Genomic DNA, 20,904 nt, shown 5'->3' on the forward strand with positions numbered 1-20,904 from the left:
CTGCGCCACTAACAATACCAAGTAGAATTGGAATGCTTTTTTAAGGAATATTCCAGGTTCAATACAAGTTAAGCTCAGTCTACAGCATTTGTGGCATAATTTTGTTACCACAAAAATTAATTTCAACTCGTCCCTCCTTTTCATTAAAAAAAGCAAAAATCGAGGTTACAGTGAGGCACTTACAATGGAAGTCGAAATACATTTTTGTGATAATCAACATTATGCCTCAAATGCTGTCGATTGAACTTAACTTGTATTGAATCCTGAAAATTCCTTTAAGCCTGCCGTGTTGGGCTGGCTAGGATGCTCAAACAAACAGAGCAATGTTCTGATAGTGCTACAGAGCCACAGTGTGTACACACTTTTTGTAATGGCTTACTTGTAAATGTCTTAGCACATTTCAACTTAAAGTGCTTAATTTTAAATCATTCTGAAGAACTTAAACAATTGAGGAAGATAGGTTTGCTCTCTAAATGATGCCAATGAAATAAATTACAATTTAAGGCCTGACAAGTGAGCATTTTACTGAAATACACTTTCCCTTGTGAACATCACATACACAGACAATGGTTTCCTCTTCACTCATTTTGACAACATTCTTTTCAACACATCCTTAAAAGTCTTGATTTGTTCTTGTGTCTACTTGTTTGTATGCATCACACATTGTGATGAGGTAGACTGTGATGAGGACACAGACTGAGGTTAAAGACGAGAGAGAGAGCGAGAGAGAGAGAGCAAGAGAGAAGACAGGGAGGGACAACGAAAGACAAAAGGTGAGGTGAAAGACATCCCTCCTCCATGTCCCTATGGGCCTAATTTCATTTGGACGCCCACTCACCCCTCTAAACCATGACCACCAATCTGCTGGTACCCCCGCCTCATTCCTGTCATGTGACTCTAAATCTGGTTTCACCAAGGACAGAAATGAGAAAGGCAAGAGAAAGGTGAATGAGCGAGACATAATGTCCAACCTTTTTTCCACCTTGAAATCATGATTCAGATACACTTACTGAGATATACTGAGTGTAAAGAAAGGGTGCTATTTAAGCAATCTGTTTACTATAACAACATTGTACAACTTACAAGGTTTCAAATTTTTGGATGCTGTACATTGACAGCTTTTAAGAGTCAGAAAAGGGGGAAAACAGAAATGGTTTTGGGGAAAAAAATTACTAACATTATACAGTAGATGGACATGTAAAAAAAGAGAGAAAAAGATAGGAATTTTTTTTTTTATAAGACCCCTTTAACACAGAAAATAAATAAAACATCCATGAGCATACAGAGATTAACAAGCCTTTCATATACATATTGACTGTGAGATTGTTTACTCCAATGTCTGTTAAATGCACCTTTTTCAAGAAATACAAGTTATTTATAACGTAGTTTTACTACCTCAATGCTGAAGTTTGCTTAGTGAATCATAACACTTTCAGTGAACTAGAGGAGGCAGTTTATGCTTAAAAAGATAACATTCACATGACATGGGTTTTACCACTACAATTACTAAAAGGTCTGGTGGTGAGAAGCACATACCTCAGAGGCAAGTTTATGAACTGTATGCAGGTTGAGTGGGTTCATATTCACTGGTGCTTAATTTTAGAGAAGCTGCTTGTCGGTTTGAGGGTATATTGCTCAACACAAATAGATTAATATAATCTTTTCCACAGCATTACTCCGAAGCTTTGCTGTCAGAGGCTAACTTTCTTCAGTACACTTTGAACTGCAAAAAGCAAAGAAAAAAAATCAGCTTTCATTTCTCGGTGTACTGAAATTTTTTCTAGAAGCTGAAACATTTCAATACAACGCGTCTTGTTTCAAAGGTGAAGTGTTTACTCTCTGTGATACTATGAGCATCAAACGTAAATGCCCACGTCTTCCTTTGGTTGTGCCAAACAGATAGTCCCGACCCCAAACTCACACCATTGATCGAGCCAATGTTGCTGGGTCTGGCAAAACAGAGCAATGTTTTGATAGCACCACAGTCTTTCAATTTTTTTAGGGAAAGCAATGGCCTTCTTACAGTTGTCTCTGCATATTAGGTTGGGATAGGATAAATCATTTTTTAGGATAAAGAAAAATTACACACTTCACCTTTAACATACTTTTAAAAACATTAGAAAATAAGACTTTGCCCCTATTTATGCAGTTTTTTCCCCCTTCAAATAGAAAAAAAACCAGCTCTGAGTCAACCACACCACAGGGAACAGAACTACCTTTAACTTGTTAAAGGTGTGTCTGCTTTGGTGGTTTCTCTGAGAGTTCACATGTTTTGTACCTTTATTTGATCAGTGTGCCTCCCAAGTACATAGAATGTTAGATACAAAAGGAATCGCTATAAAGGCCTGGCCTTTCAGTTAACAATTAGTCCTTATAGCAAAAAAATATTGCTGCTACAATATTGAGAGTGACTGGCCATAAACAAAGAGCTTGATCAAGGGATGAGAAGTAAAAAACACTGGCAGTGTTGCACAGATTCATGTTCAGGCAGGTGGAATGCATGCCCCTTATCTCCCACATATTCCTATTAATAAAACCACTTCCCTACTTTATAATTGAAAACACCACCAAAACATTCAAAGCCTGTCTATAAATGGAAAGCCATGTTACAGAGATGAATCAGAACTAGCTGCAGGTCAGTAAATTGACAAGGGGATCTACCACTTTAATGAAGTGACAAATCATATTATTCACATTCCAGCTCTTACAGATTAATGGATAATATCTAATCCTAAAACCCAGGATGCTCCACATTGTCAGCAAGTCATCATCTTCCCCCACTCCTTCAAGCCCCGAGGCAAGACAAACTTATTCTACTTCAGCAAAATATGTTTTATGACATGATGTCTAGAGCAGTGGTTTCCAAACATTTCAGAGCATCTACCCCATTCACATCTTTGACAACTTTCAAGCACAATAATACAATCTTTTTGATAATAATCATAAAAGGAAGTATGAAAGGTTTGTTGACTATAATGTGGACATTTTTAGTTTTGTCGCGTCACTTGTAGTAACAGTGTTAGTCTTAATATATTGGCCTGCATGATTGCACAATATTTTATTTTTTAATCGTTTTCAGAACTGAGCCATTGGCTATGTTTGGTGTTTAGTAAGGTCAGCACAGAAATGTACTGTAGGTTTTGCAGTAGTGCTTAGGGCATCAACACTTGCGGTATTAGCCTGAATAAATAAGCCTGGAAAGCCCACTATTGATTTTTATTTTAACAGTTAATCAGCTGTTCATCATCCTGAATGTAAGCTACTGTAATCTAATTAACTGTATGCTATTTTACTCCATAAGTGTTTGTAATCTATTTGAGATGATAAGTTAGTGCTTTCCAGGTTTTGTTTGAATGCCTGCTATCAATAATGCATTAATGTGACATTTTATTTCCCAATGAAAGACTGAAATCAAGCAGCCTAAACTGGTAAATTTAAAATAGGTTACATTTTGCAGTATTACAAATCTTACCTTGAGTTCATAATAGAAATCACGCAGTGACTTACAGTACATTACAATTTAGACTTACATTATTTGTATTTGTTACCAATACTGTTAATGCTTTTAATACATGTACAAGCTCTAAATACCAACATGGGTAACGTTTTTAAATAAATATCCAGTCAATTGATTTTAATCTTTTTAATTAACTTTTTACAACAAAATTGTCTCAAAACCTGCTGCTGTGTAAAGACAGACAGATAACAGACTTATCTGATATCTAGCTGTGAACCGGATAACCACAGCTGCTAATGGAGGAAAAATCATGCAGCTGTAGGAAACAAGTCAGACAAATTTAAACATGCAGACAGGAAATCACACAGGAAATTCATCTTACCTGGCAGCATATGTTTGGTTAAATTTTAGACCCTAAAAATTTGCCATCATGATGATAAACACATCATATATGCATTAATTAATGTAACTCTGATCATAAATATATTAATGAAATACAATTAGAATATTGATTAACTGACTTGTTTAATGGTCAAATGGTTTAAAACTAAAAAGTTCATGAGTTTTGAATAGTAATCATCAGTAAATAAACTCTTTTGAACCAGGGAACACTGCTGTGGTCGTGTGACGTGCTTTAGCTTTAAGAGTATAACCATAAATATCTCCTGTTAGCTTTCAGTACACTTGTCAAAAGGTAGAAATGAATCATAAAACATTACATCCTCTCTGTAAAGACAGACAGACAAATAGACAGACAGACAGACACAAATTGAGTGTGTGATGGCATACAAGGACTGAGCCAGTTCTTTATGTGTTGACCAAGATGATGAATGTCTAGCCAGTCTAATTAGTATTATTGCAATTGATCTTGGTTCTCATATTGTCCTTGGTCAGACAACTTCAAGAGGACCTCTGAATGGTTTATGCATGCATTAATCTGTAAGGCAGGGCAGGGCCCTTTCTCAATATGTAAAAAACAAAATGTTTCTAAATTACAAAGGTAATGTGTAATTTAAGCACATTTATCTTTCTCAGCTGTAGAAAGATAAATACTTAAGAATTATTTAATAGTCATTACTTAAAGGTGAAGCGTGTCATTTTCTTCTATGATAATCTACTGGAAATGACAATACTTCCTTCAAATTTTACAGGGAAGCAAAAAGATGCATAGCTTGAAGCTCTTGCTTCATCTGAGGCTCAATGACAAGCAACCACAAAGTCACCAGAAAATGTATTTAGCAATATAGTCAGAGCTTCATGTTAATTGGGACTTCTCCTCTGAGACAATGACAAGGGCAGACACAAACATATGAGCAAAGAAGTGCATTTGGGTTTTTCTTAGTTTGAACATAAGTTATGTTACATACGACAAACAACAAACAATTACACCACACTGCTTTTGAGAACACAGCATTCACAGACCGCAGTGACAAATGAGCCAGTCCAGACATCACCACTCTCTTGTGGTATAGTTTCTTACATCTGTTAACAATGAAAGAGACTTATAACTCATTTAGTCAGATTATTGTATGTTATTACTTCATTCTATGCACCAACTGTGTCACAAATGACAGTCAACCCAATGTTTGTCCTATACAGTCAAAGTATGTTTTTGATGTACAAATTTAAATAGGCACATCCGTACTGCCCTTCAAAGCCAAAACACAGTAACTACAGCAACACTGAAACAGAGAAGCATGATTGTCCAGCCAAATGTGGATTATAAAACTGTCTTTCTCTGTTTTCTCTGAATCTGAGCATAGTTGACCCAAACCCTTCTGTCACAGGACAGATCAATGTGGCTCATAACTCAATTTTGACAGATTGTTTAGTTACTGCATTTTGCCTTTGCAGGGCAGCATAGTTCCCAAGTGTATAATACTTTGATATCTCTGTTGTCCTCTCAAAAATCCCACCAACGTAACAGGGGACATGTTATAACTTGGGAGAAATTTGTGGTTTTATCATGTTACTGTCATAACATCAGAAATACAAATGCATTTCTGATAACAAGAAGTCTCTCTAAAAATACAGTGGTAAGCTGTCTGTCACTTAAGTGAGAACAGTTTGACTAACAACTGAAGTGACGACAGAACTGAAAAGTGTTCTATTATATTACAATATATGTCAACAATTAACATGCTTCAGCAATACCTCTGTTTCTACATTGGTTTCAAATAAATTCCACAAAGCGGCAATATATTTTGCCTGAGCACTCAGGCAAACCACAAAAAAATCATTACTTTCCACCATTATGGTCATATTTATGGTGCATTTCCTTAAATGCCATTTGGGTTTTCTCAATCAAAGTAGGACTGTAGTGGGTTGGGCATTATTTTCCTCTGTAATAAAAGAAAACATCCTGCATGAATCAATGCCGTTACATGGCTGGCTTCCACTGTGAAATCTTTGGAATTCTTATTCCCTGGGGATATGAAAAAAGCACTGTGTGCAAACCAATATATGAGTCACTAGTACTGAAAAACTGCCTGCACTATCATGCTCAGTCATATTATGTGCTGCATCTGCAAAGGTGGTGTCTTAATACACCTTAGTGGGATATGAAAGCTACACTCGTAGCACTGAACATATGATTTTAAGTAACACCATAAAAGGTTTTTCATTTTTTCGACTATAAAATACTTTCTTTGATCCCACACTGCAAAAAAAAAAAAAAAAAAAACTTTTGTCGGGTACTTAAAAAATGTGCTTCATGTGGTGACATATGACTTGAAGCCATACCAGTGCCGGTCCTTCCCCATTTGACACCCTAGATGAGACCCATTGTTGTGTTTGTCTGAATGTGCAGCAGCTAACATGCACATGCTAACACAGTGTGTCTGTGTATGTTCTAGCAGTAGCAAGTCTTCGTACTTGCTCTGCAGCAGCGTATCAGACCTTGTCCACCAAGACACTGAACTAAATTAACTGGTTTTATTAAAGTCAAAAATATGATGTAATATGACTAAATCAATCTCACCATTTACCTGATTATTTACATTGTAGCTTAATATACAAAAAACAATTGAAGTAAGCCATTTATTGGTTGCTTTCCTTGAAATGTGTACACATGGCTCTGTGGTACAATTTAAACATTGCTCTGTTTGTTTGAGCATCCCGATCTGCCCAACATAGCAACATTGACTCAGCCAATGGCATGAGTTTGGGGCAGGGCTATCTCTTTGCCCGACCAATGGAAGACAGGGAATATATATATATATATATATATTATTTTTTTTATTTTTTTTGCAATTCTATTTGATGACTGTATTGGCACAAAAATTACACACTTCACCTTTAAGGTGGTACACTGCTATAACAGTAGCAACAGTGGTCTGTAACCTGTTTGATATCCTTAGTTGTTCAATCTCCTTGCAGAATACTAACAAATTTAAGTGATCTACTGGTTACTTCTTTACGAGGCTGGTGATATAGGTCTTGCAGTGCTCATAAGCTCTGTACAGTAAAGGACACTTTCGTTCCCATTCATTTTTTGAGAATCATAAATGATACCTGAACTACAAAGCAAGAACTACAAAGGAACAATCCTCTTGCCCAACAGCAAATTGGTCTGTGGAACATAGAAACTATTTAAAATGATAAGTTGGTTTGTAGAGATATTTCTCTGCAACAAGAGGTAAGTGGTCAATGTGCAAACCTCAAAAGGTATTTACCAAAATGTACATATTTTTCAGAGAGTTTTCTACCTTTATATTCAGTAACTAATATAAAATTAATGGCCATACTCATTTCGCAGCTGACTGTGTCCAACTGTACTCAAACTTTCAATCATCACTACTCTGTAGGACTTCTTCATAAATACTCTCATACTATCTCATATTGCAGTCAGTCTATATAGGTCAGTATTCTACCCATTGCCTTATCCATCTGAGTTCTAAATGTCTGAACCCCGGATTTCTGACCTAAAGGAGCCTACATTGTAGCACTGTAATTTTGTTGTTGCTACCATAACTACAAAACATAAGACAAGGGGGACCTGACCTGCCCAACCCAATGTCACAGTTAGTTCTTGTGAAATGGAGGTTTGAATGTTAATCGAGTTAATCCAACACCACAAATTAAAAAAATAAAAATACAGTTTCCTTCTTTTGCAAGATGAATAAACTTGAAATTTTCAACCCCAAAAATTCAGACCTGCATGATGACAGAATTTTTCCAGGTTATTCAATTTACAGGTCACTATGTCAAGTCAAAGAAGAAAAAAGGTTTGCAATTTGCATCCTACAAATAATGCATAGAAAATAATGCAGCTTTAAAAAAAAATAAAAATAAATAAATACATTAAAAAAAAATTAAATTAAAATAAAAAAAAGAAGAAGAAGCGCATTACTTATAAAACAAACAAACAAACAAAAAAAAATTCAACAGGTGCATACTCGCGGAAAAAATGGATGACACTTGACCTAAGGTCAGGTTATTTACAGTGGTGAGAAATACTTACAAGTATCGTTTCTCTCCCACGACCTGTTCATGAAGTGCAACGGAAAGTCCAAATAAGCTCCCCGCAGTTTTTCCCTCTTTGACGACTGGAAACCTCACATCCAAGTTGAACGCGTGACAGCAATGAGGCGCGAACAGCATCAACACCAAGACAAACATGTTTTTATTATGTCCATGCCGATGAAATACATTCATTTTTTCAATAGTCTCCGTGGGACTTCAGTTCCGAGATCTTTAGGTTTGCCAAGAAAGAAAGACAGAACGGAGCGAAATGACTGTCCGGGTCTGAATCGGAGAAGATTTATCAGACGCCGTAAAATCATTGTTCATGTTAGTCATTCTTCCTTCCGGGGTGTTCGCGTCAGTCAGTCAGTCAGTCATTAGTGAAATCCTAACTGAAGGGCATTGAAATGGACTTTCAATACACATGCTGGACTACACACACCTTACTTTCATTCAGTCGTCATAATGTCGAGAAATCTGCTGGGTAGACTTTTAAGAAGACTAAAGTGATGATGGTGATTAAAACCGAACGCGTACTGAAAATGAAAGTTAATCTTTAAGAGTTAGGGGCCGTTTACACGCGTTTTTCTATGTAAACATGCGCTAAACGGACGTCTTTTACCGTAGCGTCTCGCTGTTTTTTCAGGGTCTCGCGCAGAAGCGCCGCGTTTTTTAGACGCCGTGTCAAGTTAGGTGCTGTTCACACCGAACACGTTTTTGCGTCCGTCCGCGCTGTTTTTCCAAACGTTTCCCCGTTGGAAACATTGACACACGTACAGGTGCATCTCAATAAATTAGAATGTCGTGGAAAAGTTCATTTATTTCAGTAATTCAACTCAAATTGTGAAACTCGTGTATTAAATAAATTCAATGCACACAGACTGAAGTAGTTTAAGTCTTTGGTTCTTTTAATTGTGATGATTTTGGCTCACATTTAACAAAAACCCACCAATTCACTATCTCAAAAAATTAGAATATATCATAAGACCAATAAAAAAAAAACATTTTTAGTGAATTGTTGGCCTTCTGGAAAGTATGTTCATTTACTGCATATGTACTCAATACTTGGTAGGGGCTCCTTTTGCTTTAATTACTGCTTCAATTTGGCGTGGCATGGAGGTGATCAGTTTGTGGCACTGCTGAGGTGGTATGGAAGCCCAGGTTTCTTTGACAGTGGCCTTCAGCTCATCTGCATTTTTTGGTCTCTTGTTTCTCATTTTCCTCTTGACAATACCCCATAGATTCTCTATGGGGTTCAGGTCTGGTGAGTTTGCTGGCCAGTCAAGCACACCAACACCATGGTCATTTAACCAACTTTTGGTGCTTTTGGCAGTGTGGGCAGGTGCCAAATCCTGCTGGAAAATGAAATCAGCATCTTTAAAAAGCTGGTCAGCAGAAGGAAGCATGAAGTGCTCCAAAATTTCTTGGTAAACGGGTGCAGTGACTTTGGTTTTCAAAAAACACAATGGATCAACACCAGCAGATGACATGGCACCCCAAATCATCACAGACTGTGGAAACTTAACACTGGACTTCAAGCAACTTGGGCTATGAGCTTCTCCACCCTTCCTCCAGACTCTAGGACCTTGGTTTCCAAATGAAATACAAAACTTGCTCTCATCTGAAAAGAGGACTTTGGACCACTGGGCAACAGTCCAGTTCTTCTTCTCCTTAGCCCAGGTAAGACGCCTCTGACGTTGTCTGTGGTTCAGGAGTGGCTTAACAAGAGGAATACGACAACTGTAGCCAAATTCCTTGACATGTCTGTGTGTGGTGGCTCTTGATGCCTTGACCCCAGCCTCAGTCCATTCCTTGTGAAGTTCACCCAAATTCCTGAATCGATTTTGCTTGACAATCCTCATAAGGCTGCTGTTCTCTCGGTTGGTTGTGCATCTTTTTCTTCCACACTTTTTCCTTCCACTCAACTTTCTGTTAACATGCTTGGATACAGCACTCTGTGAACAGCCAGCTTCTTTGGCAGTGAATGTTTGTGGCTTACCCTCCTTGTGAAGGGTGTCAATGATTGTGTTCTGGACAACTGTCAGATCAGCAGTCTTCCCCATGACTGTGTAGCCTAGTGAACCAAACTGAGAGACCATTTTGAAGGCTCAGGAAATCTTTGCAGGTGTTTTGAGTTGATTAGCTGATTGGCATGTCACCATATTCTAATTTTTTGAGATAGTGAATTGGTGGGTTTTTGTTAAATGTGAGCCAAAATCATCACAATTAAAAGAACCAATGACTTAAACTACTTCAGTCTGTGTGCACTGAATTTATTTAATACACGAGTTTCACAATTTGAGTTGAATTACTGAAATAAATGAACTTTTCCACGACATTCTAATTTATTGAGATGCACCTGTAATTGAAAGTTGCGCCGCGTCTCGCTGTTTTTTCACCCTCTCGTGCAGGGTACCGTGGATTTTTAGATACCGCGTCAAGTTTAAAAAACTTTTATAAACGCGTCTGGAGACACCTGCCTTTTTTATATATTCGTTACTCTGGGTCTAGCTGTTTAAGCGCAAGGACGAGTTCGTTCTGCACGGTCCCTTATTATGTTCATTATGGAGCTTTTATAAATGATCTTATATCTATCAAAGCGAGTGATATTGACTATATTCACATAACATTATACATATATATATATATACACACATATATATATATATATATATATATATATATATATATACATATATATATATATATATATATATATATATATATAAAGCAATATCACAGGAGCAAGAGTGCAATATGGCCCTACATCAGCACTGCTGTGATTCGGCCGCAGGCCCAGTGCCGTAGGTAATCACAGCAGTGCTGATTTAAGGCCATATAGCACGATTGCGAGTGTGATATTGCTTATATACAACAGTTCAATGAACAAGTAAATTTAAAAAAATTAGGAAAAACTGAATATGGTCATAAAAAACGCATTCGTGCATGGAACTACTTTTTTTTGCGATGGATCAGAATCTGCCGTTGCTAGTTCAAAACAAATGATGCGTCCAAGTCTTTTTAGTAATTAAAAAATGTCACTTCAGAAATAGTATCATGGCTTGTGCTGTTTGTACCAAGTTATTGGATAAACAAGGATGGATGAGTGTGAGTGTGAGTGAGAGAGAGAGAGAGAGAGAGAGAGAGAGAGAGAGAGAGTGACAGAGTGTGTGCTATCACCTGTTGCCACTCCCAAGCAGAGATGCTGTCAGCTTTCTGAGGATCGGTTTTCTCAGTGGCAAAATAGCCATCCAAGTGGGGGTATTTCTCCCTATTTCATGGTAGCCGGTGCGCAAGAGTCATTCACTATAGAAACTGCAATCTTCTCTACCAGTTTAAACAGTATGTCCTCTCCAATGTGGAAACTCTGGTAAGAGGTAAGTGCCTTGAGTTCTGTAATTAATCAGTCTGTTATGTCTCTCAGCTGTGATGAGCTGTAATGCTGAAGTTGTTTGTTTAAAGCCATTTCCTAGCTTTAGTGGTGTAGTAGTAATACAAGCGATCACGTAGTGCTGTTGTATGTAAACACTGACTGACGCGGATTCACTTCACCTCACCTAACTGGCTCATATTACACACAAAAATTATCTTTTGCCACCACCTGCTGGCTAACATATGTAATGTCAAAAAATTACATGTAAAGAGACACATATACAGTAGCTCTCAAAGGAATAGTTTAAATTGTTTTGGAATTTGTGCAAGTGGTCTGTGCAAGTTTCTCTTGTAAACAATGACACGCTTCCTGACTCCTCCTCCACGTGACGGCCTTACCAATGAGCTTACGTCATCCCTTTCATGGGCGCGCGTCACAGAGATGTACGCAAGCGAACATTTGTGGTTAAAAAGTATATAAGTATTGTTTTGTTTCTAAAAATAACCAATCGTTTGGGTTCAGAAGAACTTTATTTGTCGACTGGAGTCGTGTGGATTATTTTGATTCACCCTAAATATGCATTTTGGACTGTCAAAAAAATGTATTACATTCACTTGCATTGTTTAAAAGAGGAGGCCTGAAATGAAATCCTAAAAATCTTAAATTCTGTTTTGATGAAGAAAGAAACTCAGATACATCTTGGATGGCCTGAGAGTGAGTAAATTATCAATTTTCATTTTTGGGTGAGCTATTCCTTTAACACATCTGCACTGCTCTTACACTTTAGTTTAGAACAGCACAAACACAAGCAGAGTGATACACACAGTGAAGCATCCCAGTGATGATGGTGTGAGACCATCAGTACTCATGGAAAGTCTCTCGTCCAATCAGATTCAAGGACCGGAACTAACTGTTGTGTGTGTGTGTGTATATATATATATATATATATATATATATATATATATACAGTACTGTGCAAAAGTTTTATGCACTTGAGAAAAATGTTGCATGTGAGGATGTCTTCAAAAATAATGCCATAAAAAGTTTTCATTTATCAATTAAAGTCATAAAAAGTCCAGTAAACATAAAAAAGCTAAATCAATATTTGGTGTGACCACCTTTGCCTTCAAAACAGCACCAATTCTCCTAGGTACACTTGGAAACAGTTTTTCTTTGTTGTTGGCAGATAGGATGTTCCAAGCTTTTTGGAGAATTTGCCACAGTTCTTCTATATATTTCGGCTGTCTCAATTGCTTCTGTCTCTTCATGTAATCCCAGACTGAATCAATATTCTGTGTGTGTGTATATATGTATATATATATATATATATACCACACACACACACACACATACTGTACATAAACAGATGTACAGGTAGCTGTAATAACCTGCCGGGCATTATTGCCAGCTGCACCTCCATCAGTGCCTTCAACCTAGCTGCGGGGTCATCAGCCGGGAGCCACCAATCTTCAATGTTTCACCCCATTAATACCGGAATATCTCCTGGTGGTGGGGCAGCTGGACACCGGATCATCCTTGTCTTCCCATCCAGACATCCTTCCTTCACAAATTGCTTGCAACCAGGGTTCTGTATGTCATAATACCTTGGCACGACCATACGTGCCAGCCCGTTGGCTAACTGGCACCAAGATGCATACTCAGGGCCCTACTGGCACTGGCACCGTATTTCTCAGTAACTCAATGCCACCGCTTCCGTATGGCATACTGCCTCAGCACAAGCCCACACCACATATCACCCAGATTCCCTATTCCTCAGTTTCCTATTTCTAAACCCCCCACTTTTTGTCCTTCCTTCTTAACCATAGCCAGAAACTCCTTTTCTCAGCTTCCTCTGCCAATTCCTTCAGACTTTTTTAAAGCTGCTACTATGATGCCAATGTCTCTAAATAGGTGCTGCATTGATGTTCCCATAAATCCTCGGCACCCAACCTCCACAGGGTAGGTGGCAGTCCTCCATCCATTTTCCCTGCACTCTGCGGCCCGATCAGCATATTTTAGCTTCTTCCTCTCATAGGCTGTCTCCAGACCCTCTTCCCATGTAACAGTAAGCTCAATCATTACTATTTTCCTAACTGAAGTTGACCACAACATTACATCCGGCCTCAAGGAGATAATGGCAACCTCGGTAGGAAATTTTAGCTGCTGGCCAAGGTCGACCATCATTGACCAATCACTTCCAGGTGCCAAGCTTGATCTGGCTTCTCTCCGTGCTGTGCCTTGTGTGGCACCTCCATTTTTAACTAGATCAACACCCTGCCTCTGGGGAGCATGGTTGCCTATGTTTGCCTTTACTCCATGCACTTCTAGGATATCTGCCAGCTTACGCAGGACCTGATAATGCCACCACCTGTACCGTCCTTGTGCCAGGGCAGTCTTGCACCCAATCAATATGTGCTTCAAGTTTGCTCTGGGGGCCTCACAGATGGGGCAACTCTCATCTTTGCCATACCACCGAGACAAATCCCCAGGGCTTGGTTGGGTATCGTAGGTGGATCTTATTAGGAAACTTAGCCTTGCCTGGGATACCTTCCACAGGTCAGCCTATCCTAACACTCTATCAGATGTCCCCTCCCATATGGTACAGCACCCTTGTTGCTGCTGGCTGACTGCCCTAACCTTATACCCTTCCTCTTCCATCCTAGTTACTTCCATAACTACCATTGCTTTCCTCTGTTTTCAGGAGGCTGTTGACCACAGTTTGGGAGCCACCCCTCATCCAAGGCCTGTTCTTCCTAACAGTGTTCTTCCAACAATCTCTTGATGCTTCAGTCTTGAAACTGCCTGGTTAACGACCTCCTCTGCCTTCCAAGTTCTGCCTGTTCGGACTTGGACTTGATCTGCCCTCACTGCCTGGTCTATCGATTCCCGTAGCTCCAAAACAAGCCTGGTCTTTTCCTGCTTGTAGCCCAGAGTGAGTAATTTTAGGGGCAGTTGTAAAGCATTTCTTCCAAACAATGCTTCATCTGAGAGACAACATGGCAGTCTAGCCACTTCCTGATGTAACTGTTGGCCTTGGTGTCCATCCATTCCACTGTGCTGCAGAAATCTCACACATTTTTAATGGCCAAATCAGGTGATGGTAAAGTGGAAATTGGTAACATTCTGACCCATGCCAGTAGCTCTTCCAGCCTTTTCAAGAGCCAGTTAGTACATGCAGCAGTCTGGAGGATGCTTGTGACATCATCCATATAACCGCACAGAGCTGGCAATCTCACCCCAGATTGTGCACGGATTCCTCTGACCATTTGTCTTGCACCAATTAGGACGATCTCGAATGCAGCTGTGAATAGGATGGGAGAGTGAACATCCCATCGCTATTCCTTTTTCCAGTTGCTTCCATTGTGTTGTGTAGTCCCGTGTTGCATGACATATCTTCAGGTCCCCATAATAGCTGTCAACCAAGCTCCTAATGCACTCTGGTATATGGAAAAACTCCAGTGCATAGTTAACAATCTGGTGTGGAACTGATCCATAGGCATTTGCCAAGCCCAGCCAGACTACGTGGATGTCTTTCTTATCTCTCTTGGCAGACTGGATCTGCTCACATATTACTGACGTATGTTCCATACACCCAGGAAAACCTGGTATGCCTGCCTTCTGGCAGCTTGTGTCTATGTATCCATTCTTCAGGAGGTAGTCAGACATCCTCCTTGCTACCATCGAAAAGAAAAGCTTTCCTTCCACGTTCAATAGAGCAATGCTCCTAAACTGACTAATGCTGGTGGATCCCTGCTCTTTGGGTATGAAGATGGCCACTGCCCTTCGCCACTCCACGGGTATGCACTGCTTCTTCCAGGCAACCCTCAACAGTCTCCACAACATTTTAAGAACCATGGGACACTTCTTATACAGTTTGTATGGTATCTCATTCAGGCCTGGAGCTGAAGTTGCCCTGGCTTTTTCTACCACCTGCCTCACCTCACTCAGCTTAGGCAGATCTACATCAAATTTCACTACTGGCTCTACTAGCCGTGTGACAATATATATACTGTATATATAATGTTATGTGTATATAGTCAATATCACTATATTCACATACACACACACACACACACACACACACACTAATATATATATATATATATGTGTGTGTGTGTGTGTGTGTGTGTGTGTGTGTGTTTTATGTGAATATAGTGATATTGACTATATGGGAAGTGAATGATTGATTTTTGCCAAGTTGTTGATTATGTGTACAAGTATCTTGAACCCTCTTTTGACATGTTCTGAATTGTTACAGAAACAGCACATCAAAGCATGTAGCGTAATATATCACACTGATTCAATTTCTCCCCAAAATACTTTATGAAGGGGTGGGTAAAGCAAAACCATTTTAATTAATGGCTAAAATAAAATAAAAAAATAAAATAAAAAAAATCTGTTAAACAACCTGCAAGGCTTCACATACATAGCTGCTTGTGACTAATGCTTGGAGATTCATATCCCCCTTTAGAGTCATCTCCTTGCCCGAGGACTCCAACAAGATTAGCAATATTACATTGATATCCCCAAGAAGGGTCAGTGAGTTTCTGCTTCACTTATTATTCCTGTATCTATTCAGAATTATCAGCCCTCCTCATCCACCATGCCCAGGGCTACTAATTCAGCTGAGGTAATAAGCAGAAAATGTGCCCAGTGTTCATGTGCTTTGGGAATCTCTGACACTTGCTTTTTTTAAAGAATCAGTTGATTGCCTGAGGCTCCTCATTTGCTCTCTTACTGTTTTCACTCATGCTAAACAAGAGAAGTGGTCAAATGTATAGACCTCTTGTGACTAAAAATGGCTTCTTTGCCATTTATGCCAAGACTCCTGTACAGGGGCAGAGCTTGATTTTCTTCAGTATGTGGGCACAAGTGAGAAAGAGAAACAATGCAACCTTTGCTGCAAGGTCAAAATGGATGACAAATGGCCTGATGTATTAATGGTATTTTCATCTATTTAGAAAAAGCTAAATTTTTTTCAAATAATATCACTATATATTTCAAAGCCTTTTCAAAGCTGTTTGCTTATAGCTAGCCAGCCATGGAAGTGGTGCTATAACTATAAATTCAGTACAAAGTATTTGTTGTCATGTGGTATAAAACTCTTTTAATTTCAATTAATGGGAAGCTGTTTTGAAACTATATGGATACTGAATTCAGGCAAGATTTGTGATTTATGTTGCTGTGACAATGCTTAATCAGCTGAATAACAATTTAATGAACCTGTATGAAAAATTCTCAGCACTGAGGGACTGATACTTATGTTGTACATCTCTTTTCTCTCTTTTGTTATGTGTCCCAGCAGCTTGCCATGTCACACAGTAATTAGACTCAGTGGGTTTGTTCTTGTCAGCTCTCCTCAGAATAGACCTTCACTGATTAAAGTCAGAACATGCCGTGTGAAGGCCGCTTGATTTACTCACCAGTTCCCACATGTGAGATCCTGTTACAGTTTTTAATTTTTTTTTTATACATCAGTACATGCCAGATGAATTCTGATAGCTTTGAGAATCTAGTCTGGGCATATGTTTCAGGTCTCTGTGAATTCTTAGAGTACAGATGAGCATAAGTGAAATTCACAGATATGTACAGTACCTGTTGTCTTTTTCAAGCTGTTTTTGTTGTCAAGTTTAGATGAAAGAATAGCTATAATCAGTGGCAGAAATTAAACAGGTGTTTGGGCCAATCACCAAAAGAGAGAAAAGTGCCTAGGATATTTTAAACACTCTTGTAGGGAATTCTTGGTTTTAATTTGTTAAAACTGTATACCAATGTATGTTACAGTATAGGGATGAAACTGACAGTAGACACCATTTCTTAATAAGGATTAAATCAGACTAGTATTAAATGCACACAATCACATTATGGCTGGACTTTTTTTGTTTAATGTTTGTTGAATAAAGCACATTTATATTGTTAGTCATTCTCAACAAGTATTTGATATTTGTGTCTAAAGCTTGTCATTTCTCAAATGAAAATGCAATTAAACTCTGTCATGGCCTATTCTACCTTCAGTGATGTGTTAATATTTTATCATTTTGGCAGGAACCAACAAATTTCATAGAGGTAAAATCAAGAGTGTAACTGAACTGTCTGTTGCAAATATGCAGTCTTGAGTCGTTCAAACTGAACTTGTCATGTCCTAGTGGTTTTCTGACCCTTTTTACATTCTCAGTTATTGTTAGACAAAGTTTATTGGAAACAACTGTGAGAATTCAAGCCTCAAAGCAACAGACCACAACCATTTCCTGAGACATAGACCACTTCATCTGTCTGTTTAAAGAACTTTGAATTTCTAATGCTTTAGAATAATTCCATTGACACTGACAGGCAAGTGATTCATAATAACACGTAATAAAATACAGTAACAATACGAGAATTATACTAAGATTGTAACATTTTATTTTGTCTATTAACATTTTTTACAGATTGAGGGCAGAGAAAAAATTTAATTACAGTGAATATTGCAAAGCCCTGTAGTCTTCTGTTGCCTTCAGGGAGACCCTTTTTGCACTTAATTTATCGGTTCAGTAATTCAAAAGAGTTTACCAGTAAAGTGCTGGTGAACCAAGGAGTAATTATGAGGGCTCCATTTTTCTTAAATCTTTTTAAAGTCACCTCCACATACAGCAACCAACCAGCCATCTGTTTAGAGGCCCTGAAATTAAATTAAAATTAAAATATCCTTGATTTTCTGAGTAAAATTTGTCAGTGAGTAGGCCTAAATAAACTTTGGGGCTAAATATACGGTATTGTGCCTACTTGGTTGTCAGCATATGAGCAGTGGATTATCAGACCACAACCATGAAAAAGAGCAAATTGATAAGGGATGTTAGGTCTTTACAGACAATTATTTTTATTTTAGGAGTACATTGACCGTTACCCAGGCTTGGGGAGTAACGGAATACTTGTTTTACGTAATCAGGATAAAAATGTGTAACTGTAATCCGTTACAGTTACATAAAAATAAACGTATTCAGATTACTAGCAGGATTACAATTTTCAATATATAAAAAAACAAAAGATCCTCCTGACATAAAATGATAAAAACCGCTGCTTGCTTTATAGTGATACAGATATGATCAGATGCACATTGGTGACCTCTTCTGGTTCTCTCGTGACCATTAAAAGTGCTTTTCATCGCAATGGCCACTAGAGGACTATTATAATTTTTGTAGAAATTCCAACATTCTTGTCACTTCAATGGAGAAAAGAGAAACAACATTACAGTTCAGTGTAAATTACCTTCCAGCTGTGAAGATGCAGTGTTTTTCCAAGGACCCGACATATAACTTGAAGCATTTAGACCCAAGGTAAGACCCACACGAGAATCATATTAGCAAGGATAGCTAAAATTAGTCATAAGTGTTCCCTAATTTCGCCGTCCAACCGTCTGTCAATTGTTTTCGCAGGAGAAGGAATAGAAGTGGAGAAATGACCACTCCCCCAGGCGAACCGCCAGTATTCTGGTACACGGGACCCTATACTGTCCAAACTTTAGCGTGACCTCATTTCCATCCTAACTTCAGTTGAAACTCTAAAATTGTTCTCTGAAATGCTTTCATGTTGTATTGACAACTGTAATTGGGAAATTTGGAAAGAAATCCAAATTGTACTCATGAATACCAAATGAATTGAAAATATTATTAAGTTCTTAAAGGAAAAGTGCAATGGGTAATTTATCTGACGTTGATACTTATTATAAATATGTCCTTAAGATGTTCAAAAGCATGGGTGAGGGAGAAACACTGGCAAATGTAACATTTGAAAACTCATAGAAAGTAGGAATAAGTAAATCAAGACACACTAAAAAGCTTTAAATCTATTTGTATCTACTCTTTAAAACAATATTTTAATATTTTATTTTTTATTTTATTTATTGTTTGGTCATTAACTAATGTTAACACATGGAACCTTATTGAAAAGGCTACAATTACATGTTATAGATAGTAATCAATGAAATCGATGTAAAACAGCACATTTTTAATCTAAAAATGCAAACAAACGTGCTCGAACGATAGATGGCGATAATCTAACCCCGCATCATGGGGATGAATTAGCGGTTCTCTTTCCCCCTTGGGTATTCCTTTCTTTTTTGAATATTCATAAGGTACTTAAGGAACTCGTAAGCACTCCTCATTATGCACATATCCAAAAAGTAATGTAACAATTCCTTTTTAACATGTAAGAATTCAGTTACAGATATCAAGAATGATGATTTTTACTAGTTGAAATTAATAAGTCATTGTTGATATCAAGAATTTACGTTTTTACCAGTGGAAATGTAATTACTGATATCAACAATTGCTATTTCCACTAGTAGAAATTACATTCCTGATATCAAAAATTAGCATTTTAACTAGTGAAAATGTAATTGTTTATACCAACAATTCATATCCTTCATGTGATTAAAAATTAAAAGGGTGCCAAAACTATGCAAAGGTAATTAAAGATATCAACAATTACATTTTCACGAGTTAAAATTCGAATTCTTGATATCAAGAAAGTACTTCTTACTAGTAAACATATAATTTTTGATATCAACAATTACATTGTTACTAGTAAAAATATAAATTCCTGAAATCAAGAAATACATTTTCACTAGTGAAAATGGTAAATCTTGATGTCTGTAAATGTATTTCAACATGTTACAATTGGGATTTCTGATATCTGGAAGTGAATTTCAGATATCAGTAATTTGGAGTGTAATTAATGATATCTAAAAAAAACCTTTCTTACTAGTAACAATTACATTACAGATGTCAGAGATTAAAATTGTCACTAGTGAATACTGAATATCTGATATCAAAAATGAGCATTTTTACTAGTTGAAATTCAGTTGCTGATATTAAAAATGGGCATTTCCACTTGTAGAAATTGCATTGTTTATATCAAAAATTCTATTTTTACTAGTAAGAAAAGAATTGTTGATCAGTGAAATTGGAATTTCAACTAGTAAGAAACTAATTTTTGATATCAATAATTGCATTTTGAATAAGAGTGAATGACATATCGTTGTGAAACTTTACTTGTGAAAATTCAATTATAGATATAAAAATATATGGTTTTTACTTGTTAAAATCCCATTTTTGACATCAAGAATGTGATTTCTGCGAGTGATGACGTCATTTTTTATATCAAGAATTCACGTTTTCACTAGTGGAAATGTAATTCTTGATATCAAAAATTAGAATTATAACTAGTGAAAATTACATTCTTGATATCAAGAATTAGAATTATAACTAGTGAAAACTGAATTGTTTATATCAACAACTCATATCCTGTGAATGAATAACATTGAATTCGGCTTGCCATAGAACACATAAGGTTTGAGGGCCACCTGCTGGCCGATCAATGCCTAGTGCACAGATTAGGCTTCTCACATAAATTTTAAATAATTAAGAGTTACACATATCCATATTATCCATATCCACACAAATAAACATTCTATTTCACTGTTTTTAAGATAATTAGTGCAGAAATGAGTTTTTGTTGACTCACTGTCTGGCGTAGTGTTTGTAATGATGTAAGAGAGTGTGGCTGTGGTGTGTCTGGTCCAAGACAGTTATTGCTGTTATTAGCACGTCCATTGTGTGTCTCTTTGATGTGA

The 20,904-nt window shown here is 37.5% G+C and overlaps 1 protein-coding gene across 7 annotated transcripts in view; it reads right to left on the reverse strand.

Annotated features, from left to right (window-relative positions):
* Positions 1–8,241, reverse strand: part of itga3a (integrin, alpha 3a) — a 32,507-nt gene extending 24,266 nt beyond the window's left edge. For all 7 annotated transcript variants that reach the window (XR_007899045.1, XR_007899044.1, XM_051715411.1 and 4 more), the window contains exon 1: positions 7,920–8,241. Coding sequence is in view for 5 of the 7 variants with exons in the window: in XM_051715411.1 (XP_051571371.1) it covers positions 7,920–8,113 (194 nt within the window). In the remaining 2 variants the exon portion in view is untranslated. The remainder of the gene's footprint in view (positions 1–7,919) is intronic.
* Between the last annotated feature and the right edge of the window lie 12,663 nt (positions 8,242–20,904).

Source organism: Myxocyprinus asiaticus, chromosome 13 (genome assembly GCF_019703515.2).
Source record: "Myxocyprinus asiaticus isolate MX2 ecotype Aquarium Trade chromosome 13, UBuf_Myxa_2, whole genome shotgun sequence".
NCBI classification, from domain to species: domain Eukaryota; kingdom Metazoa; phylum Chordata; class Actinopteri; order Cypriniformes; family Catostomidae; genus Myxocyprinus; species Myxocyprinus asiaticus.